Source organism: Ambystoma mexicanum, chromosome 10 (genome assembly GCF_040938575.1).
Source record: "Ambystoma mexicanum isolate Mex_15411 chromosome 10, UKY_AmexF1_1, whole genome shotgun sequence".
In the NCBI taxonomy this organism is placed as follows: domain Eukaryota; kingdom Metazoa; phylum Chordata; class Amphibia; order Caudata; family Ambystomatidae; genus Ambystoma; species Ambystoma mexicanum.
Window position 1 is genome coordinate 299,896,016 of NC_090932.1, and position 24,079 is coordinate 299,920,094.

Here is a 24,079-nt window from a genome sequence, read left to right on the forward strand (position 1 = left end):
ACACTGAGACGGCCCGGGCCCTTGGGGTTCTGCAGCAACGACGGACGCCCTTTCGGAGCAGCGGAGGCAAGGGCGCCTCCAAAGGTTCCGGCGGCGGTTTCTCCACCTACCGTCAAGCGGCCCGCTCGTCGTCTCAGGAGGCCTACAGAGGCAAGTCTGGCGGACCCTGCCGTCGTCGCCAAGGAGGTCAAGGCGGCAAAGCCTCGTCGAAACAGGATTGAACCGGCTGTGGGGTCGGGCCCCCACCGAAGCACCCCGGTGGGAGGCCGGCTGGCGAGCTTCGTCAGCGTGTGGGAGTCCATCTCCACCGACCGTTGGGTGCTGGATGCCTTAGCCCGGGGCCACGCGCTCGAGTTTCAAAGAAGGTGCCCGCACGTCCCCCCCGTGGCCAGGAAAGAGCTTCATGTCCCTCAGCTTCTCCTGGAGGTAAAGGCGATGCTCAGGAAGGGCGTCATCGAACTCGTCCCAAAGAGCTTCGGGGCTCCGGAGTTTACTCGAGATACTTCATCGTGAAGAAGACGACGGGAGGATGGCGCCCCATCCTAGATCTGCGACGTCTGAACAAGTTCATCAAGGCGCAGAAGTTCCGGATGGTCACCCTCCAGCACGTCCTGGGGCAGCTGGAGGAAGGAGACTTCCTGTCGTCGTTGGATTTGGAGGATGCCTACTTCCACATTCCCATCCTAAAGGGGCACCGAAAATTCCTCAGGTTTGTGGTCCAAGGGCGTCACTACCAGTTCAAAGCCCTCCCCTTCGGACTACGGTCGGCACCCAGGGTATTTACCAAGTGCCTTGCACCGGTGGCGGCGCAACTGCGCCGCGAGGGGATCCACGTCTACCCCTACCTGGACGACTGGCTCATCCGAGCCAAGACGAGGGAGCTCGCCGTGGAGCACACGGCAAGGACCGTCCAACTTCTCACGGACCTGGGATTCTCCGTGAACTACGCCAAGTCCCACCTGGTACCCGCGCAAAACGCACTGTTTCTGGGAGCGAAGCTCGACACAGTGTCCCTTCTGGCCTCCCCGTCGGAGGAAAGGACCAGGTCCATCCTGGGCAAGGTACAGCGGATGTTGGTTTCCAACGCGGCCAAGGTGAGGTCCATCAAGTCCCTCCTCGGAATGATGTCTTCTTGCATCTACCTCATTCCCATGTGCAGGCTCCGGATGCGCCCGTTGCAGGAGTTCCTGGACGCGCGCTGGATCCAAACGACGGGCGGCTTCGAGGAGAGGATCACACTCGACGAGAGTTTCCGCCGAGCGGTCCGGTGGTGGGGCACCCGCGCGCATGGACTTCCAGACCCCAGACCACCAGGAGACAGTGACCACGGATGCCTCCCTGGAAGGGTGGGGAGCGCACACCGAAAATCTGCACGCGAGAGGCCTCTGGCTCCCGACAGAGAAGTCCCTCCATATCAACGTCCTGGAGCTCCGTGCAGTGTTCTGGGCCCTCGGGTCCTTCCTTCCGTCCCTCAAGGGCAAGGTGGTGAGGATCTTCACCGACAACACCACCACCATGTTTTACATCAGGAATCAGGGCGGAACCAGGTCCCCAGCACTGTCCAAGGAGGCGCAGGACCTGTGGCATTGGGCAGTCGCCCAAAGGATGTTTCTGGTGCAGTTTCATCTGGCAGGGATAAAAAACACCATCGCCGACTCACTCAGCAGGGAGCTGCGCTCGTGCCACGAGTGGGAACTACGGCAGCATCTAGTGGATCGCCTCTTCCGACGGTGGGGCACACCCCAGATCGACCTGTTCGCGACGGCGACAAACTCCAAGTGCTGGAGGTTCGCCAGCAGGTTTCCCCAGGCGAGGAGCATGGGCGATGCTTTCTCGTTCCCCTGGGAGGGCCTGTTCCACTACGCGTTCCCTCCTTTGCCACTGCTAATCCGGCTCGTCAACCAGCTCAAGAGGTCACGGTGCAGGATGATCCTCGTCGCACCTGCGTGGCCGAGGCAGATATGGTTCCCGGACCTTCTGGACTTGTCAGCGTCCCCGCCAATCAAACTGCCGGTGGACGCGGATCTACTCTCCAGGGAAGGAGGCGCCATCCTCCACCACGACCCGAAATCGCTGAACTTGCAGGCCTGGCTCCTGCAGCGCTAGAGTTTGGAGGATACGACATACCGGCCGACTGCAGAGAGGTTCTTGCAAAGGCCAGGGCGTCCTCGACTCTTAAATGCTACGGACACAAATGGAAGAGGTTCTCTGTCTGGTGCCACGCACAGAAGATTAACCCTCTACGGATTACGGCGCCCCAGGTACTGCCGTACCTGTTGACGCTGGCCAAAGCTGGACTGGCACACGCGTCCATCAAGATTCATCTTGCTGCGATCTCCCGATACACCAAGACCATGGGCCGGACGTCCCTGTGGTCTCATCGTCTGGTGAAAGAGTTCATGAAGGGACTGTTCAGATCGTTCCCGCCGGTGAAGGCGCCGGCCCCGGCGTGGGAGCTCAACGTGGTGCTGACCAAGCTCATGGGACCTCCGTTCGAGCCTCTGCACTCGGCCCCGTTGAAGTTTCTGTCGTGGAAAACAGCGTTTCTTGGGGCCATCACCTCCGCACGACGGGTGGGAGAGATCCAGGCCCTTTCCTGCAAGGCCCCGTACTTGACTTTTCACGACACGAGGGTAGTGCTCAGGACGCACCCCTCCTTCATGCCCAAGGTACCGTCGGACTTCCATCTCAACGAACCCTTGGTGTTGCCTGTGTTCTTCCCGTCGCCTTTGTCGCCGGCTGAGAGGACTTTGCACTCGCTGGATGTGGCTAGAGCGCTGAAGTTCTACGTGGACCGCACAAAGTGTTTTCGGACGACGTCACAACTCTTTGTGAACTTTGGACCTGTCAATCAGGGGAAGGCTCTCTCGAAGGCTTCCATTTCCAGATGGCTCTCCGGCTGTATCATGTACTGTCATCGGTTGGCAAACCGACCGCTGCCTGGCCGTCCGAGAGCCCATTCCACCAGAACGATCGCAGCTACCACGGCGTTCCTTTCTGGTGTGCCCCTGTTGGACATATGCAGGGCTGCTACGTGGAGGTCGACGCACACCTTCACGAAATTCTACTGCGTCGATCGGGATTCCAGGGAGGAGTCCAGGGTCGGCCAAGCAGTGCTGCGCAACCTGTTCGCCTAAGGTGAGCCTGGTGAGGAGGTAAGATGCTTAATGTTGAGTTTGATGTAATGCTTAATGTTGAGCCTTTGCCACCTCCCGTGGTTGTGCATGTGTGTACTGCTATGTATTCTTTATTCATGAGCATGTGAATCCATGCCAGACCCCATGCTGGAGAAGGAACAAGTTACTTACCTGTAACTGTTGTTCTCCAGCATGGATTCACATGCGAACCCTCCCGCCTACCCCTCTGCGGCTCTTCACTTGGTCATACTGCCACTTCACGTGCTTCCAAATCTGAAGATGGCTGCCAGAGGCGGTGCTTAGGTAGAGGGCAGTCATTGGCTGTGGTCAGTATGACGCAGAGACCAGTGATTGGTTATTACTACGAAAGACAGATCAGAAACGAAACTGATACTGGTTTTTTCTTTACCGAGGATTCCCAGCCTGACGGCGAATATTCATGAGCATGTGAATCCATGCCAGACCCATGCTGGAGAACAACAGTTACAGGTAAGTAACTTGTTCCTTGCTCTGCCTCATGGCATCCTGCATTTTCTGGTGTCAGAGGCCAGACTGAGGATAAGATCCCTTCAATGGGCTCTCAAGACGCAGTGGTCGCAATTCTCAGGCAAAATGTCGGATCCCCTTCAGATTCCACTCACGGTCTCACAGGATCTTCTGTGGTGGACCAGTGAAGTGAATCTGATTAAGGCAGAGCCTTTTTTGCAACCGTGGCCGGAGGTGATGGTGGTGACGGACGCTTCCCTCACAGGATGGGGAGCTCACGCCAACGAGCAGACGCGGTTGTTGGTCACCATCAGAGTCCAAACTCCACATACATCTTTTGGAGCTGGGGGCCATCAGGCTAGCCCTGAAGGCTTTTCTGCTGTCTGTGTGGGGGAAGTGTGTCCTGATCATGACCTCAACAAAAAGGGCGGGGGTAGGGTCACTCCTGCTGTGCAGTGAGGCGATGCAGCTCTGGGAGATAGAGCAAGGAATCTCACTCTCTGCAATTCATCTGGCCGGAGAGGAGAATGTGGCGGCTGACGCTATGAGCAGGCAGAGCACGGTCTCCCACGAGTGGGCGTTGGCTAAGGAAGTTCTTCAGGAGATGTTTGTCCTTTGGGGAACCCCTCAAGCGGATCTGTTCATGACCGGTGCCAACCGGAAGTGTGAGAGATTTCGCTCAAGGGAATTTCCTCAGAGGAGCTTTAGGGGACACGTTCGTCGTGGATTGGTGAATGAATGCCTAGATGTATCACCTAGGCCACCGCTAATTTTACCAAACTTGAGAAGTCTGGCACTGATCCGAGGAAATCTTGATTTATTTTTAACGCCATAATGTGACATCCTCTTGCACATGATGTAATAGATTGGTATTAGCCAATAAGAGATCAATCGTGTAGGAAATGTTCACGATATCACTTATAAAATGTTTTGTTATGATTGCTTATGAATAACTACAATATATGTCCTCCACGCATTCCACATCTTTGACATGTAATGTCCACAGCTGTGCACTTCGGAAACTTTTTCGGCAGAGGGCGTCCTTCGTCGATGGCATCGGGTCCGCGTCCCTCGAGGACGACGTCACAGGATGTTATAAATAGGACACAAAGCACCCGTAGCCTCAGTTCCGTTTTTTCCGCAAATGTGTTAACTTCGTTAGACTCTGCGTGCCTCGTGTGTTTTCTTCATTGAAGATGTCTTTTTCTTCGACCCCTCCGACTCCGTGGTCCGGTTTCAAGACCTGCCGGGACTGCAAGTCCAAGATGTCGCTTACTGACCCCCACTGCATTTGTTTGTGGTGCCTCGGCGAATCGCACGATACCGACGACTGCTCGAAATGCCAGTCGCTGACTGCAAAGGCGTTGCAGGAGCGTAAGGGGAAGCCCCAGGTAGGTAGGGGCTCAAAGCCTGTTAAGTCCTGGACTTCCAAGTCCAAGGGGGTTTCCAACGATGACTCGAGGGGCAACTCTCTCCATCGGAAGGAATCCCGGGGTTCTCGTACCGGCACTCGCAGAAGTGCCTTCAACGGTCGCCTTCCCTGTCCTCCTTGGAGGATGGTGCCTCGAGGAAGGTTACGTGCCCTACGAAGTCCTCGACTCCGGAGGAATGGGCTGCGTTCAAGAAATCTATGATGGCAGCACCTTTTGACAAAGCTGTCCTGGATCGGTCTCGGTCTGTGGCTCGCAAGCCTTCGGGCTTGGGTTCACGACGCGACACACATCGGGAGCCGTTGAGGTCCCATACGGACAAGGTTTTGAAAGGTCGCAAGAGACGTGTCTCTAGGTCTCGGTCCTCGTCCCCAGCGAGACCGCAGCAACCTGTTCTCTTGCGCACGGTTTGCTTACCTACTGCTCCTGAGAAACCTGCTCTAATTGTGGCCAATACACTCAATGCTTGCTCACCCTCCCTAACTTGTACTACGGGGACCCTTGTTTGTACTGACCTGCAGTGGCATATACTATACCAATTCCTTACCTATGCATTGATTGATCGCTACCTCACGCCTGTATTGATTGTCTGCCCTCTCAGCAAGGCACACTATGAAGAAGCGTGTCCAGTGCCTCTCCTACTGATCCTTGCCTACCATTGCCACTATTTGCCTTTAGAGCTTTGACCGACTATTAGTCCCAGCCTGGTATGGTGGTCTGCGCTTAAATACTGTAAGTGTCCCGTCACCATTCTAGCATGTTCCCTCTAGCCACTAGTCACTTTGCCTGCATCATAGCTCTCATACAAAGCATAACACTCCTTATCATGCTACTACACACACCCACCCCGACATACACTTCTAACCTTCTCAATATCACAACCTTCAGTCTACCCCAAGACATGAAGGACACCAAACTCCTGCTACCAAGCTACCCATGCCCAACCACAGCAAGGAATCTACGTCTCAGAGCTAGACTAGCCAAAATCTACAAGCCTCCTATCAGATCTATTCCTAATACAACAGGAATAAGATACACGACATCGCAGCCTTGCCAAACCTACATAAATGTAAACCCAACTCCGAATTCCGGTCCTGCACCTATAAACAGTCCAACCAAGCACAGCAAAATTAAAATGCCACAAGTCTACCACTCGACAATTACTACCACTCTGATCCCTCAGATTAAGTGGGCCTTAATCAACTCTAGATCTTTAGGTGCACATGTTACCGAAACTGCTGACCTGATCCTAAATGAGGATTTAGATTTCCTCGCCATCACGAGACATGGTTACACCCTGCAGCAGGCCCTATGCTCATGTTTGCAGTCCCGGACAGTTATCCCATGTTGAGACATGATGGATCAAAATCTAGAGGAGGTGGCATCGCTATTATCTACAAATGAAGCCTTTGCATGAGATTAGCCACTCCGATTGATGTCCTTTCTTGTGAACTGCTAGTTGTTAAAGTTCCACTCTCTAATGCCCAAACCCTCAATATCCACTTGATCTACCGCCCCCCAGGCCCTCCCGGAACATTCGAGGATGACATCAACACCATTCTGTCCAGTAACCTCAAACGTTCTACACAAGTACTTGTACTTGGGGACCTCAACATGGGCTTCAATGATCCATCAGACCAACTTTCCTTGACTACAATTAACACTCTCTCTGAATTAGGCTTCTCCCAAAGAAGTAACACACCTAACCATAATAAAGGTAGAATCCTTGATTGGGTGGCAGACTACAACTGTCAAGCTAATATCACCTCTAGCGTGGACTGACCACCACCTCGTGTCATTCCTGCTTTCCACCAACAGACCCCCGCCATTACCAGCTATTAGGGCTCCACCTACATTAACTAGAAATAAAGAGCATTACTGTGGACAGGCTCATCCCGGCCTTACTCCCTACTCTCAACACGCTCCCAGAAAACATTGATCCTGAGATCTTGGTTGAAGAATACAATAAAATTATGACCGCTTCCTTGGACTTGATTGCCCCTTCCAAACTCAGACCAAGTAAGCCTAAAACTCACTTGAACAAATGGTTTACACCCTTCTTAAAAAACTTAAGACAACAAAAAAGAAACTGCGAGGCCGCCTGGAAAAAACTACCCTCAGTAGCCAATAAACTCAAACTCACTAAACTCCCATCCCTTTATAAAAAAGAAATATGCCTAGCTAGACGAATCTCCTTTGACACACGCATATCCCATGCCAAATCCAATATTAAGGAACTTTTCTCTATCCTTAAAGAGATAGACACCTATAGAACCTCTTGACACTTGCGTCAAAGACAGAAAATGGTGTTCAGAGATCCAAAATGCATTAGCTAATAAAATATCCACCTTACAATACAAGATTTCCAGTAAAAGAGCTTCCTTAAACTAATCTCCCCCTTCTAAAATAAATGAGCATGACTTCCAATGAATCTACCCGATTCAACTTTTCTAAAGTCTCTACTCTGGAAGTGGAAAGAATCATCCTGTCACTGAAACCATCTGTGAGGGCGACCTCTGTCCAACACAGTTTATTAAAGACGCAGCCCGTGACCTCTCCCCCTTCATTACGTAGCTTTTCAACGCGTCCTTCTCTACTGGCACCATCCCCACTAATTTGAAACAATCTTGGGTACTTCCACTTAAAAAAAAAACCTACTCTCGACCCTTCCGTTCCGACCAACTACATGCCAATCACGACTGTACCCTTCCTTTTAAAAATTCTGGATAAGGTTGCCTATGTACAAATCCAAAAACACCTGGAAGTACACCATTTACTAGGAGCCAGACAATCAGTTTTCCGTCCCCAACACAGAACGGAGACAGCACTTAACGACCTTATAACCCAAGTTGACGAGTGTAGAGATAACGGTAAAGCTGCCTTACTCATCCTCTTAGACCTTTCGGCCGCATTCGACCCGGTCGATCACACCATCCTATGCAACCATCTCAACTCAGCTGCACACTTTTCTGATAAGGCAATTACTTGGATTAGATGCTTCCTAAATGGTAGAACCATGAGGGTTTTCTCGCCTGCTGCAGCTGCCGACCCCATACCAATCACTTGTGGTGTCCCCCAGGGTTCCTGTGTCTCGCCCACACTGTACAAAATGTTTACCAAGCCCCTCTTCAATGATCTGGATCATCTCTAAACTAACTATGCAGATGATACCCAGATCCTCCTCCCGCTTTGTGGGGATTATGAAGAGGATTTGGCCTTGGTGAATAGTGTACATCATCATCCAGGCATTGATGGCCACACATGGGCTATGCCTGAATGAGGATACAACTGAACTCATCATCCTGGGCACTACCCCTAGCCTAAAATAACTAGGACCAGATTACTCCTCATTCTCAATTGACGGCAATATCATCAAAGTAGGACATGAGGTAAAAACGCTGGGCTTTTACCTAGACTCTAAACTCTCATTTGCCAAACAGGTTAACTCACTAGCGTCCTCCTCGGCCTACACGTGCAAACTTATCCGCACAGCTAAACGATTTTTATATGACGCCAGTTGCACTACCTTGGCCAGAGCTTTCATACTGTCCCGCCTTGATTATTGCAATGCTCTTTATCTTGGGACAACTAAAGCTACCATTAGAAAAATCCAAACCCTGCAAAATAATGCCCTTAGAGCGGCACTTGGCCTCTCCAGAAGAGACCACATCTCTGAGAGTAGCCGACAGAATAACTGGCCCCCAACTATGGATAAAATCCACCTAAAAACCCTCTTGCTCACCTACAAATCCCTTAACGCCGCACCCTCTTACCTGGTCAACAGATTCCATAGACAGATCTCCTTGATACCCTCCAGAACAGCCTATAAAGATTGCCTTTCTATCCCTAATTTCAATCACTCCACCATCAGTGGCAACAGTTTCCCGGTGAAAGCAGCTAAACTGTGGAACTCCCTACCTCCCACACTGAGAACCAACCTCCCCTACGTAAAATTTAGGACCAGCACTATCCTATGGCTGAAAGGGAAAGTGGTTGTAAGCAAACGCTCACCTAAATCCAACAAGCATTCAGGACCCTCCACAAGGAGACATAACCTCCCCTCCCCTTCTGCATACCTCTACACACCTACCTCACTACCACCCTTAACTGTATATTCTGCTAGTGTAAGTAAGTTGTATGCATCTCTTGTATTTTTTTACTCCTGCACAGCCATCCTTATATGTTCTATCTGTATATACCTCTTATGTATGATCTTTCTGTATATACCTTTATGTATTTAATACTCGTATGTAAATAGTAATCTTCTGTAACTAAGCTTCGCATATTCTTGTATCTGCTGTGCCCTGTTACCTTAGGGTATGTTGCGCATTACAAATAATAAAACAAACAAACATTTAGGACTCAGGGCCGGCGTCGACTCGTTCGGCGCCGTGCCCGTCCGATTCAGACATCAATGCCTTACCGTCGTATCAGCCCACGGCGCCATCAAAACCTGTGTCGACGCCGAAAACTTCAGCGATCTCGACGTTGAGGTTGTCGACGCTCTGGACGTCGAAGCCTTCGGCGCTATCAGCGCCTTGGAATTTTTTTCTCAGAATTTGCCGTTGGAGTACCCAGACATTGTGGATCCTCCAAGAAAGGCTAAATCTAAGTCAGTGAGGCGGGTTTTGCCCTCCAGGCCCTCTTCTGTCCCCAGACCTGGGTTTCAACCCCCTCTGGATGATATTTTTGAAGAGGAGGAAAGGTCTGAGGTTGAGGAACCTGATGACCTTGATGATGCTCTGATTTTTTTCTTTTTCTTTTTCTGGGGACAGTCAGTTGGAGGAGTTGAGACAGACCCTCCATCATGCAAGTGGACTGGACACTTCCCCGGAAGTGGAGTTTGGTAGATCTGAGCTTGCGGCTCATGCAGAGTCATCTTATAGGAGACTCATGGCACGAGTCTCTGAATATCTGGGCTGGTTTAGTCCTCCAGAAGACTTTGTGCAAGATGATCTGTCTGACATCTTGGATCAAGGTCTGTCCTCTGACCCTGTTTTGCCATTTCATTCTACCTTGCAGAAAAGGGTGGCAGCTGCTTGGCAGTCCCCAGAATCTCTTCCGGCTGTAAATAAAAATCTTACTAAGAAATACCGCCCTTCCGTTCGCGACCGCAGCGATTTGTCTACTCACCCCACTCCTGAGTTTGGTGGTTCAGGCGGCTACGGCCACCTCGAGGCAGGCGGCGTACCCTACCCACCCCTCCGGATAGGGACGACAAGCACTTCGATGGTTGGGCACGGAAGGTGTTTTCTGCTGGGAGCATGGCCTTGAAATCGGCCAACTCCACGTGTGCCTTGGCAAGGTTTACACACGCTCTGTGGTCTTGTGTTGCTTTTGCGGCCGAGTGTATTCCCGAGGGGGAAGAAAGGGATGGTTTCCTTGCTATTGTGCAGGATGGCATGGATGCCATGAGTGAGGCCTTTTCAGTCGGGTTTGGATACGGCTGACAGTGTACGCCGGTCCATGGCTGCAAGCACCATTATATGCAGATTGAGTGGTTGCGGAAGTCGGGATTTGCTCCGGATGTGCAAACCCGTCTTCTGAATATGCCCTTTGATGGCGCTCATTTATTTGGCAGTAAGGGTGACGAGTCTTGAGAGGTTGCAGACCTCAAAAGCTGCGGCGAAGTCTTTAAGCGCTGCGGTGTGTCAACCTCCGCCTTTTCGTCCTAGGGGACAGCAGTGGAGGTGAGGTGCCTTTAGGTTCTACTCCTCCTTTGGTAGAACGAGAGGGGCCGCCAGTCAAAGGGGCAAGCGAAAAAGTAGCCGTGGTGGTCTGGGAAATCGTGGTGCCAAAGCCGCTCAGGCAGCTGCATCTTTGCCTTGAGGCACTGCTGCAGCCGCTTCCAAATAGCCGTGAGGCCATGTCCCATGGTTCGCCGGTTGGGGGCAGACTGTCTCAGCATCTCGAAGAATGGCGGGCCATTACTTCAGATGCGTGGGTTCTGGATACCATTGCCCACGGCTACTGGCTTCCCTTCCTTCAGCGGCCTCACGACAATCCACCGGGGAAACACTCTTTGAAGAGTCTGGATCCGCTCCTTGCGGAGGAAATCTTGTCCTTGCTGGAGAAAGGTGCCATAGAACTGGTGCCTGTAGCGGAGAGGAACAATGCTTGGTATTCACCGAGGGTCTTCACCAAGCTCATGGTGGTGGTGGCAGTGTACCTCAGGCGAGGGGGGATTCACGTCTGCCCCTACCTGGACAACTGCCTGATCCGGGCACACTCTCCCAAGCTAGCTATGGATCATCTCAGTGTCACCTGCCGCACCCGCCACAGCTTGGGCTGCTCCCAGAATTTAAATAAGTCACATCCAACACCTTCCCAACAGCTCCAGTACATCAGGGCTGTGTTGGATGCGTTCTTGGGGAAGTGTTCGCCTCCCAAGGTAAGTAAGGGCTCATCACATTGTACAGATGGTGGAGAAATTTCAACATGCCCAGAGTCTCCCGTCTTTCGAGTTCTTAAGGTTGCTCGGCCTCATGGCTTCCTGCATTTTTCTGGTGCCAGAGGCCAGGGTGCGGATGAGATCTCTGCAATGGGTTCTCAAGATACAATGGTCACAGTTCTCCGGCAAGATGACGGATCATGTTCAGATCCCACGCTCGGTCTCCCAGGACCTTCTGTGGTGGGTGAACAAAGGGAACCTGATGAAGGGGGAACCGTTTTGGCAACCGTGGCCGGAGGTGACTGTTGTGACGGACGCTTCCCTCACAGGATGGGGCGCTCATGCCAACAATTTCATCGCCAGCTATCGTTGGTCTCTGTCGGAGTCCAGACTCCACATCAATCTGTTAGAGCTGAGAGCCATCAGGCTGGCCCTGAAGGCTTTTTTTACCCTCGGTAAGGGGGAAGAGTGTCTTGGTCATGACGGACAACACAGTGGCCATGCATTACCTCAACAAAAAAGGAGGGGCAGGGTCACTCCCGTTGTGCAGAGAGGCAATGCAGCTCTGGTTCTGGGCCATCCAGCAGGACATTTCGATCTCGGCAGTTCATCTGGCCGGCGACGAAAATGCGGCGGCGGACGCTCTGAGCAGGCAGAGCACAGTCTGTCACAATTGGGAGTTGGCTCAGGAGGTCCTTCAGGAGATCTTCGCCCTTTGGGGAACCCCGCAAGTGGATCTCTTCGCCACCAGTGTCAACCGGAAGTACGAGAGATTCTGCTCAAGGGAATTTCCTCCAAGAGGAGCCTTAGGAGACGCGTTCGTGGTGGATTGGTCATTCTCACTGCTGTATGCAGTTCCTCCGGTCCCTGTCATTCCTCAAGTGTTGCAGAGGTTACGGAGGTTCGGTTCCCACATGATCCTCATTGCTCCGGATTGGGCCAAGAGAGCGTGGTACCCGGACCTTCTGGAAATGTCCATTTGCTCTCCACGCAGTCTTCCCCGCCAAGGGTGTCGGGGGGAGTGTCTGGTTCTCCATCCAGAGGTCAAGAATCTCAACCTTAACTCTTTGTATCTGAAAGGTTGAGGTATAAGGATTTGGACCTCCCAGATGATGTGATGGAGGTGTTGCTTTCGGCCAGGCGGCCTGCAACAAAATCCCTGTATCGTTGCCGTAAGTTCTGCGACTGGTGCAGGGATCACAATGTTGATCCTTTTCAGTGCTCCATTCCTATGGTTGTCTTTCTTGCTTTCTTTGGCCCACAGGGGCCTTCAAGTGGCTAACATTAAAGGTTACCTGGCGGTGCTGTCTATCTTTAAGCGCTCGTCTGAAGAATATTCTTACTTTAAGATTCCTTTGATTTCTCAGTTTCTTAAAGGACTGACTAATGTATTCCCACCGTCCCCTGCCGGTTTGGGATTTGAATTTGGTTTTGAGATTGCTCATGGGTGCTCTGTTTGAACCTTTGCACTCTTGTCCTTTGAGATTACTGTCCTTCAAGACTGTGTTCTTGGTTGCGGTTACTTCCGCTCGCAGAGTGAGTGAATTGCAGGCACTTTCATCTAAGCCACCCTTTACTGTGTTTCGCAAGGACAGGGTTGTACTGCGAGTACGCCCTTCTTTTCTACCTAAGGTAGTCTCTGAATAGCATTTGTCAAAAGGTGGTTCTTCCATCTTTCTACCCTCCTCATCCTGGTAAGGAAGAGGAGTTTCTCCATCGGTTAGATCTTAGCAGAGCTCTTAGCTTTTACATTTGTAGGATGTCCAGGGTTAGAGGGGACGATCAACTCTTTGTAGGATATGCTGGACGCCGATTGGGCCAGGCTGTTACCAAACAGACCTTATCCAGGTGGATTGTGCTTAACATTACGGAGTTAAAAACCCTCCTGAAGGGTTGAGAGCTCATTCCACTACCCTCCAACGGTGTTAGGCAGAAACCTGTGCAGTTCCCTTGGGGACCACTGAAAAGATTTAGGACTACAGGTGGTAGCAGTCTGTACCACCCAGATTTACCTGGTAGCTGTGGCTGAGCAGTCAGACTTCCCTCAAGAAGAGTTAGGCAGTATGTAAAGTATACACAATAGGCACTCGGACACAATAGCACAAGCAAACACTGACCATAGCTTTGGTATCAAGGTATATAATTATTTATTTAAAGACACACTTGTTGACACACTCCAGCACTATTATTGTAAATCACATCAAACACAGTTACTATTAATCTATATACATCCCTTATCAGACAGGTCTTAGTTACCACCACTTATTTCCAGACAGAGGTGAGCGCTTAACTATAGATGGCACTCCAATAAGTTAACGAAAAAGGGAGGGAAAAAGGCAGAATGTAGGAAAATACACCACACTAATACTTAGGAACTCTTAAGCAAGGCAGGAAAGTCAAAAGTTACTTGTGGGCCAAAGTCCATAGGCCGGGCCCACTCTTGGAGAGAGCAGGGCACAAATGCACCCGAGATCACACAATGACAACAGGCTTAAAAAGTCTTGCAGGGAGTTCAGAAAGGTTTTAGTTAGGCTCAGAAAAGTTTAGCCATGGTGTCCCAGGCTAACCCAAGTTCCAAAGCCGGGGGCTAAATCTACCCCGTACAGTCGGTTGTAAGGGAAGCCAGGCGGAACACGGTACCTTATGTGGAAATGATCCTCCAGCTGGGGCAGTTGTTCCTTGCAGCGGGTGCAAGTCGCGGCGTCGTCCAGGGGAAGAGAAGATCTCAACGTGGAGGAAAGATGAAGGTCGTTGTACTGCCAGGGAAGAAACCAGCCGCAGAGTTTTCCGGTTAAAGGTACTACCCTTTGATTCGCGGTAGTGGTAAAACGTGGTATCCCGGTTGCCGGGGTGCTTGGCACAGGCAAGGCGGCCACGAGAAGCTCCAGGAAGCGAAAAAGGAAGCAGACTGGTTTTCCCCACCAGTCGAAGGAAAAAGACTCTCCGGGCTGGAGATCTCCTCTGTCGCTGGGAAAAGTGGTGAGACTGTACAGCAGGGCTCCACCGGTGGTGTCGTCGTAGCAGGTCGGCTCAGCTTCTCCCTCGTCGGATTCTTAGGTCCTGTGGCGACTTCTGAAGTTCCAGTCCCCAAAGCCCTGCTTTTATGCAGAAAACCCCCATTCACTCAGCCTAGCTGTCACTCAAACATGCTAAATGGTGAGCCGGCAGGCTCACCACTTGGGCCAATCAGGACGGAGTGCGACTTGAGTTGCCTAGGCAACTCAGTCCAGGGTGCCTAAATCCCCCTCCACCCCCCCTAAGTACCCCAGACAGAGTGGCACCACTTTGGAGGGCTTCTGTGGGGAAGCCCGCCAAAAAGTGGAACAAAGGGCTCAACTTGGGTTGGAGTCACAGAAGCGAACACAAACACCATTTTAGAATCGACTTCTGGCAAAAAATACCAACCGAAGAATTAATATTAAATAAATAAACCGGCGGTATGTTCGAGGCTACAGGAATTAAATAATTAAAGTTGGTAGCCTCGAACAATGGGAAATCCCATAGAGATGTATTCACGGTCGAATATAGAAAGTAGTATCCACTGCCACCAGACAAAACTCCATCAGGGGGGACGGAGACGTGCCCCCTTGACTAACAGACCCCGGGGCAATCGAATTGCCCCGGCCAGTATGTCCACAATATGATGGTTTGTACTGGTTCTGTTCAGAATTTGAGACTAGTAAAGTCAATGGTGACTTTACATGTCCTGGGGGACAGTGGTCAGTCCCAGGGTATGGAGTCTATATTGGGGGGTCACTATGACACCCCTGTGTTACTGCACTGAGGGTGCTGTGTAACACACGTCACAAAAAACACATGAAGCCCTATGGAGTAAAAGACCCCATAACCCATTAAACACATCTAGAGTCAAAGAAACACACTCAAATTATGCCCAAGAGTGAGGGTAAAAGTCTCACTCTTGGCAGGAGAAAAAAATAAACCCCAAAAATCCAGCAAAGCTGCTGGGGGACTCACTAGGTTAGGAAATTCAGCCTAAACAGAATTCTCCCTAACAAGTGGGGTGATCCTATTAAGAATATTTGTGATGCTGCTACTTGGGCTTCAATCCATACATTTGTAAAACATTATTCCCTGGATACAATCCATGGTCTGGATATGGCCTTTGGGAAGGTGGTTCTTTATTCTGCAATCTAATTTGGTATTCTAAATTCTTTTCCCTCCTCCATTTACTGGTACTGCTTTGGGAGTCTTTCAAAGATGTGGAATGCGTTGGAGGACACAATCCATTTGAAGAAGTTACTTACCAACTGGTAACGTTCTTTTGACTGGATGTTCCTCCAACGCATTCCACATCGCCCTCCGAGCCTGCCCCTCAGTCGAATTTCCCATGCGATTGCAAGTTCCGTTTCCGCAAGGCCAAATGCAGTCCAGCAGGCATCTGGTTGGTCTCTCACGTTCTGTGGAAAACACTTAAACTGAGGCTACGGGCGTCGGTCGTCCTATTTATAACATCCTGACGTCGTCCTCGACGGAGGCCCTCGAGGGACATGGACTCGACGCAGGACGCACTTGGCCGAAAAAGTTTCCGAAGTGCACAGCTGTGGACATTACATGTGAAATATGTGGAATGCATATCTCGAAGTTACTTCTTGGCTGTCGCCATTATGTAGAAAAGGTTTAATTCTAGTATTTCTTTCTGTCCTTTCGATAGCCGGTTACCGCAAGATCTTTGGTGACCGCTTCAAGGACAACTTTCAATCGTCGATGACACAACATCCGTCTGTCATCCTCTGAAGGCCCCACTGGGTCACGGCCCTGCACAGTAGGGAAAGCGGGGGTGGGAGGTTCATATTCTAGTCTCGTTAAGAGAATGTATATTCCCCTGTACTCCCATCCATTTCGCCAGGCTGCCACCCCCAGAATCATGGAAAAAGCCCCTTTAAAATGTTGCCCCTTGAAGTTCCCCTGGAAAGACTCGCTCGGGTGTGCAATCTTTGTCTCCCCAAGGATCACGCCAAGGAACAGTGCGAGCCTTGCAAACTGTTCAGGCCTAAAACCATAACGGACCGCACGACCAAACGCTGGGCCCACCACGCCATGCAGGCTGAGGCCGCAATGGACTTCGAGGGAGCCTCCAGCAACAGCAGCATTGATGTCTTAAGTGATGCCAAGTGCGATCGGGAAAGCAGTTGGTCCTTTTGATCATTTGCATAGCTGCGGGTCCCGACCTGGGACAGACTGCTGCTGGGTGGCAGTTTGTGGAAAGGGGGGAGAGAGGGTGCTCCGCCTCTGGCTTCCCTAGACACGTCGGATAGGAACCAGGAAGCTCTCCCTGCATCCTGGTTCTTGCCTGCATGGAGCTCGGGACCTAGAGGCCTGGTGAGAAGACAGAGCTTCGAGCAGAAAGAAGGTATTGAAACAATGGAAAAATAACACACTTGCACACATTTTTTGAGATTTTTTTTTCGGATTGATGTGTTCTCAGCAAAAGCTCACACTTAATCCTCTATGTCAAATAGTTTGGTGTTAGTATCTCTAAGCTTCACTATGTGTAGGGAATGTTCAGCCGCTTCTTCTGATGTGTGCCAAGCTAAATGTTTTGGAATTTTTGTTTGCATCTTTTACTGTTAACAGTATGAACCGATGGCCTTTAGGCACAATCTCATTTGATTGGTGTACAAAGCTGTTTGGGAAGTATTAGGTGAGCAGGAAATGGGAACCTTGGTGTACGGAGGAAGCTTGTTCTATAACTAGTGGGCCAATCCAGCGAGTCGGTGTGGCTCAAGAATATAGAATTGGTATCAGTAAATAAGAGGTAGCTGGCATATCATGACGTTTTGTGGGTACCACATAAATGGCACACATGGCTGGATGAGAGAGTATGGGGTCAGTTCCTATAGGACCTTTGTTCATGATGCTTAGAATTTAAATTTTGTATTTGACTTGGACTGGCACCCAGACAGTTTTGTCTAATTGGCAAAGCTTCTTGCAAAATGGCTGTGTCATAGTTTGCCATTATTATGATGGACTAGGAGGAATATTTATTTTTAAATCTTATCAAATGGCTTGAAATGCATTTGTTTCCAGAATACTGTTTGGTAAATGTTAGACCAATTTGTCTTTTTTCAGCCTGGATTTCATGTCTGACTTTGAGTTGATGATGCAACAAAAAAAAAACGCCAGTGGAAAACGCAGGAAAAACCGTGATGGTGGTACATTTATCAGCGATGCGGATGATGTTGTCAGTGCCATGATCGCCAAAATGAATGAGGCAGCAGAGGTGAAAAAAGATTACTTTATGATGCATTTATGACTGACTGATTTGGATTAAAAAATGAAATCTGCTGTTATGCCATGTGCAACGGCGGAAGGAAAGTTAAAATGAATAGGATGATGTGTAATGGGATGGTTATTCCGAGGTTAATTAGTTTGATTTAGCAGTTTGCTTCCCTAGAGTCATGTCTGGCTATGCCAATATAAATAAACAAATCAAAAGGAGCCAATTGTTGGGGGGGGGGGGGGGAATCCCGTTTTATGGCGTTTTGTCACAGACAACCACTCCCAATGATAACACGCGTATGATGCACATACTAGGGCTCGTACCAATTACAGAGCCGCTTTATGGGGCCATGAGACTGTCTTAGTACTTCAAATTCAAGAAATCAAATCTTTAAAAAAAATGATTGGGCCTGCCAAATTTGGTGCCTAGATTTGCTGTTCATATAGAGCTGGTGGCTACGTTTATTGAAGAATAGCAAATGGCTCCACTTTTTTTATTGGCACCGTATTTGGTTGAACCCCATGGCAGTGGTGACCCAACAAACCATCAAGAAACCTATCGGTAGAGATGATTGGAAGAGGATTGTTAGTTACGATTTTCACAGAACTGGTAAATCTTCCTGACCTGGGTCAACTCCAGAACTTTTTGCTTTACTAGTGGGATACTTTTCCTTAATACCTCTGTGAGTGGGAACCTTTTTCCACACTCAAAGAATCTTTTACTCTTTTTATGGATGTCATGTTTTTGACTCACCATAGTGTCTTTTCAAAGTTATCCTCTTTAACAACTTATTGGCAATAAGTACCTGTTTTTGCTGGGTTGCCCTAGGGGCTCCCCTTTTAACTTTCTCTGGCTAACCTTGCGAGAACTACAGTTCGCAAGTGTAGAAAGGGTCTTTGGATCCCTTTTTACATTTTATTCTGTGAAACCAGCAAGACACCCCCTTATGTGGAATGCTGGGGAGATACAATGTATCCCCTTTCACATTAACACTGTAACAATTCTGTTACAGGGACAAGCTTACCTTCAATGGCTGGTGGGAGTGATACCTTGCATTAATTTGGTGCACCTTTACTGCGTGCGGTGTTCACAGCTGCAGTAAGGGCACCTAAGGGTGCTCATTTTACCAAAATGGCCCCCCGTCTTCTCTTTTTACCATTTTAGTATTTCTTGGCCTTTCTTGTTACTTCCCCTGACATCCAGGGCGGGAAATTCCGTTGTCTGATTTTTATCTTCGGCAGGATTCCCCTGGACTCCCCGACCAGGCTCCTGCGAGGGCAGGAAGCGAGGGAGGAGTCCAAAACTCCACAGCCCTTTGTCTTCCTTCTTGCCTGAATGTGGACAAATCCCAGTGGGGGCTGGCTGTCCTGATTGGACAACCAGACCACCCCTTCTTGTAAAATGCAGGGAGAGAATGCAGAAGTTGTGTTATTCCTGATAAATACTGCGAACCTGGAAGCTGAAGAAAAGTCGACCACTGGAACTGAAACCGAAGAGGCTGATGAAAGGAAAACGGCGAGACGATTTCCAGCGACCGGAGAGCCTGCTGTGTAACCTGAGCCTGCTGTAGCACTTCCTTCCAATCGACCTGGGACTCCGAAAACGAGGACCCTGAGCCTGGTGACACCCACTAGACTCAAGAGGACCTGCATTTTGAGCCATGCGACGCGTTGCTGCGACCTTGCAATGCTGCAATACCCTGGGACCTCGAACCACTGTGTGGTGCACGGTCTTCTGAATTCTGAATCTTGCTGAAACTTTGTGGGCCTCCTGGTGGCTCTCCAGGGACACAAATCGAGTCTGGAAATTCCCCTCAACAAAGGGCCGGGCGTTTGTAACGCAGAGAATTCAACCACAATTTTCTGTCTTTTGTGCTCCTTAAAAAGGCGCCAAATCCGCAGAACTACATTCTTCCGTGAGGAAAACCGTTCCGAGAGCCTTATTCATCGATCCCTGCTCCAAAGTTCCTTCGGAGGTCTTTTTTTTAGTCACCACGACAAGGAATCCACTGACCGAGTATTTGGCTACAGACCCTGAAGTCCTCCTACTGCTAAATCTTCGTTAATGCTGAGGTACTGTGTTGGCTTGGGTATGCACTTACCTTAAGTCTCTTGGAATTTCTGTGTAGCTGTGGGGTGTTTTCTGTGATGGGGATGCCTCTCATTCAGTGCACCCAGTCCCACTGCTAGAATCCTGCTAGGGTGTCTTCTGCAAAGCCCCTGGACCCTCTTCTAACTCAGAAGTAAAGTACTTGCCTGTTTGCCCAGTCTTCCTAAGGAACTCTGACTTTTGCTACTTAAGAACCTATCTGGACACTGCCTGTTGGTCACTAGATCCTAGTGACCCCCTTTCTGCCACTGAGAACACTCATGTTCCAAGAATAAGGGCAAGACTTTTAAAGGATTGAGCCTTTTGCCTAGACGAGAAAAGTGTTTAAAAGTTAGTTGGTTGGTAACTGTAACTCTAAGGGTGAACAGTTACAAAAGGTTGTACTTACCTTGGATGCGTGATGCACTATTCTCAAAAGTATGGTAAACATATTTTCTTTCCTTAGAAACTGTTTTGCCATTATAACAGAGTATATGTGAAGGTATATTACTCTCCTGAGATTAGGTTGTGCCTCTTCCCAAAAGTCATGTGTTGGTTTCACCAGATTATTCCTGCAGGACAATTGTATGAGTTTCGCCCAACTGGGTCATGCTTCCCCTGACTTGCTGTTAGCCTGTCCAGAATTAGGTTGTTGCCTACCTAGAATAACTTGGAGTCATTCAGTAAAGTGTAACATTAGGGTTTACTTTCCCTGTGCAATCTAACCCAGAGTCTGTGGTTGTGAGATTGAAAAAGTGCATGGGTTTTACTTACCTTGAATTAGCTGTGCCATCCAAAAATAAGTTACCAGAGTTTTTGCTTTTCTCAATCTGTGTTTCACTGATCTCAAAAGCACCTGCAATTACATCCTTAGGTTTTACTTACATAGTATAACTGGGTGTTATCACAAAAGTAGTTATTGGTTTTTACTGTACCTAGAATAAGTGTTTGACTATTCACCAAAAGTATATTGTCCAGTTGACTGATTATTTGATTTGTACTGAGAGTCACTGTACAACTGGTAGGGTCTACTGCCCTTGCATTACTGAATGTAATTGTGAAAGTAACTATTGGTTTTTACTCCCCAAGAATAGGTGTGACCTATACTAATGTGTATGAAAAGATTTTGACTTCCCTAGAACCTACTGTTGGATATTACAAATAAGGTTTATACTTTGGTCTGTGTACCTTCAAGTATAGTGTTGTGTTTTTATAATTGTGATTTCATATAATGTGTTGGTACTTATTTACCCCCAGATTTATCTCGTCCTACTTGTATTTAAATACATCCTTTTATTTTTACAAACATAGTGTTTCAATGTTTCTTTGGACCATTTGTATTACAATTTCATTTGTACTGATTCAGCAGCCCTCTCTCCCTCTTAAAATAAGCCTGGCTGCTCTGTCTACGCTACCATGTACTCAGGTCATACAGTCTTATACTAAGAGTGGAGTTTTCTACTGCCTCAGTTGAATAGTTTTACTAAGCCCTTAGTTGGACTTCAGAAAAATTGTCATAACAAGGATTCCTTGCTTGTACTAGATCAAATGTTGTTTGAGTCAGATGAACGCTTTAGCGTTATTTCCACCTGAAAATGCGAGTCATGCTCATAAGAATGTTTCTGATGCTTGTTAATTTGCTTAGAATCACATGCTGTGCATACAGTCCAACATCTAGTGGTAACCGCAGGGTATTGCATCTCGTCTTTCGAGGATCGAAAGGGGACTTCGACATGGGCGTGCCTGTAACACTATCCCTAACGTGACGTGTAGTGTACCCAAAATCCCTCATGCTTCGAGGTCCCTCAGATTGTTTTTTTTGCCCAGCTAGCTGGTCGCCTTATGTGGAGCTCGTCCAAAAAATTGCAATATTGTTAAATTTCCCCACCTCTTTTCTTTCTATCAGCCTCACCCCTTTCGACGGCTGATTCCGTTACCACCGCCAAAGACCGCTGAGGACTGAATTTCGATGGCTGGGGCTCCTGTAGGCACTGCCGACCACGTGGCCAGACCTTCTGACCGGCCTAGGCAGTAGGGAGAGTGGGGCTTTGGGGTGGTATATTTTTTCGAGAGTCTTTCCTTCTCCCTTCTTTGTTCCTTTGTTTTTGTCGTCACTTTTGCAATCCTGAGTATGGACAGGACACCATTTAGATTGTGTCCTTCCTGTAAGGCAAAATTCCTGTGGAAAGACCAGCATCGCCGGTGCAATAAGTGTCTTCCCCTCGATCACAACAAAGCGTCCTGTGAGGCCTGTAAGCTCCTACCTCCTAAGACTTTGAAGGAGCGTTGATTAAAGCGGTGGGCAGTCTACGCGATGTCCCGTGCTTAAAGTAACTCCCCTGCCGCCACAGCCGTCAGGTGTGACGAGGATACAAGTGACAACCAAGACTCCACTTCGGACGCCATTGACCTCGCTCCACGCCGTCCGTCTCTGGCCCGATAGGCGCAACGAAAGCCCTGCTATGGGGAATATACATCCCGGCGACAGGGACGCACACGATCCCCACACAAAGGACACAACTCCTGGTTCTGCTTTGACAGTTCAGTCGACGCGCTCCAAGGTGCCAACGGGTACGTCTGCCAATTCGGCAGTACCCGCCAGTTCACGTGATCAGCTGCCCTCCCCGCAACCGCGTCGGCAGCATGCGTCCGGGCAGTCCAAGAGTGGGGGCGCCAGCACCAAAAGCCATGCGGCCGTCCACAAGCCATGCGGCTGTCGAAACGCCTCAGAAGTGTGCATTGACGCCGCACAAAGGTCCAGTTGCGCAGAAATCCACTGCGCAACCGCCTACACAGTCCGTACAACTCCTTGTGAGGCCGAGCATCAATGATAGTATCGCAAAGTTTGTTTCGGCAGTGAAACACAAAGAACAGACGAAGAACATGTCAAAAGACATGACGAAAGACCAGGAGGGACGAAAAGATTACTCTGAGAGCCCTGTATCTTTATCGAAGGCTCTTGTTGAGAAATCTCGACATTCTAGGGAAGATAATCTAGAAGAGCCCTTTCTTCCTCTATGCCCCCCCCTGGTTCCTCATCATGGACCAGAGAGAAGTTTGAGAGGTGCATGAACAGACTAGAAAAGTTTGTTGAATTTTCTGAAAAGTCTGCTCCAGAGTGTCTTCTTGAGGATAGCCCTCATACACCTGTGGCCAAATTTCAAAGGATTTTTGATCAACATCATGAAGACATTTTGGACATCACTGATGAAGAATTCCATGTTGATCCATATGTACAGGATGATGCCCCCTTTGGTGATCCTGCTGATGATCCTTCTGATCCCAACCAGGGATGGGAGGACGAACATCCAGTTGATGATCAACCTTGGGCGTCCCCTACTCCGCAACCTGACGCCTTGTGTATGGACTCCCCTCCAGTCCGTCAGGCTTCACCTCTAGATGACCAAAGGGCGTTTAACGCGATCTTAAAGAAGGCAGCAAACACTTCCAAATTGCCACTCAGGAGGCAGTGCTAGATTCAGACTTTGTGGAGGAGATACTCAAAGAAAAGCCTCCTGCCGGCCAGGCTATCCCATTGTTAAATTATATAAAGAGGCAACTTGCTCCGTCGTTAACGCCTGCTCAGACAAGGGCTGTTAATCCACAAGTGCAAAAGCAGTTTTGACCTTCCCCTACTGACCCCCTCTACATTAGGGGGCATGCCATTCTGGATTTGTTCGTGGTTACGACGACGAGGAAGAGGGCAGGTGTCCCTTTTGTCCACAGTCGAGTCAGCGCCTGATAAAGATTGTAAAAAGCTGTACGCACGGGGAAAAAGGGTTACTACTGCTGCAGCATACTCCACACGCATAGCCAACAATACTACACTGTTGGCTAGCTACACGGATGTTCAATGGAACCTACTGCAGGAGGGCCTTCAAGAGGTCCCTGAACCTGTGCATACTTGCTTGCTTGCAATTGTATCTGCAGGCAAGCAGGTGAATCACAACAGAAACCAAGGCATCTTTAATCAACAAGCCAGTTGTAGAAGCCAACTTGTTGGGCAAGGCTGTTGGCGAGTCACTGGAGACAGCAAAAAAGGAACACAAGACTCTGAAAAGTTTGAACCAAATTACTCCGAGCCTTTTCAGCAGAGAGGTGGAGGCTCTCGTTGCTCCTTTAGTGGGCAGTCCTACTCTTGCGCTCCTCACAACAAGTAGAATTCTGGAAACAATTGGTCCTCAGGTCAGCGAGCTACCTCCACCACCATGTACCCACCTAGGGGACAACGGCGTGGGAATGGAAGGGGGTGTAATTCCACCCCCAGAGGTTCTGTCATGATGCCCGCTCCCGGGGAGCCGGTTCA

General features: G+C 49.4%; 1 protein-coding gene across 2 annotated transcripts in view; it reads left to right on the forward strand.

The window, feature by feature from the left end:
* IWS1 (interacts with SUPT6H, CTD assembly factor 1) overlaps nt 1-24,079 on the forward strand; it is a 522,634-nt gene that overhangs the window by 220,591 nt on the left and 277,964 nt on the right. For both annotated transcript variants that reach the window (XM_069617877.1, XM_069617876.1), the window contains exon 7: nt 17,535-17,685. In XM_069617877.1, the coding sequence (XP_069473978.1) occupies nt 17,535-17,685 (151 nt within the window). The remainder of the gene's footprint in view (nt 1-17,534; nt 17,686-24,079) is intronic.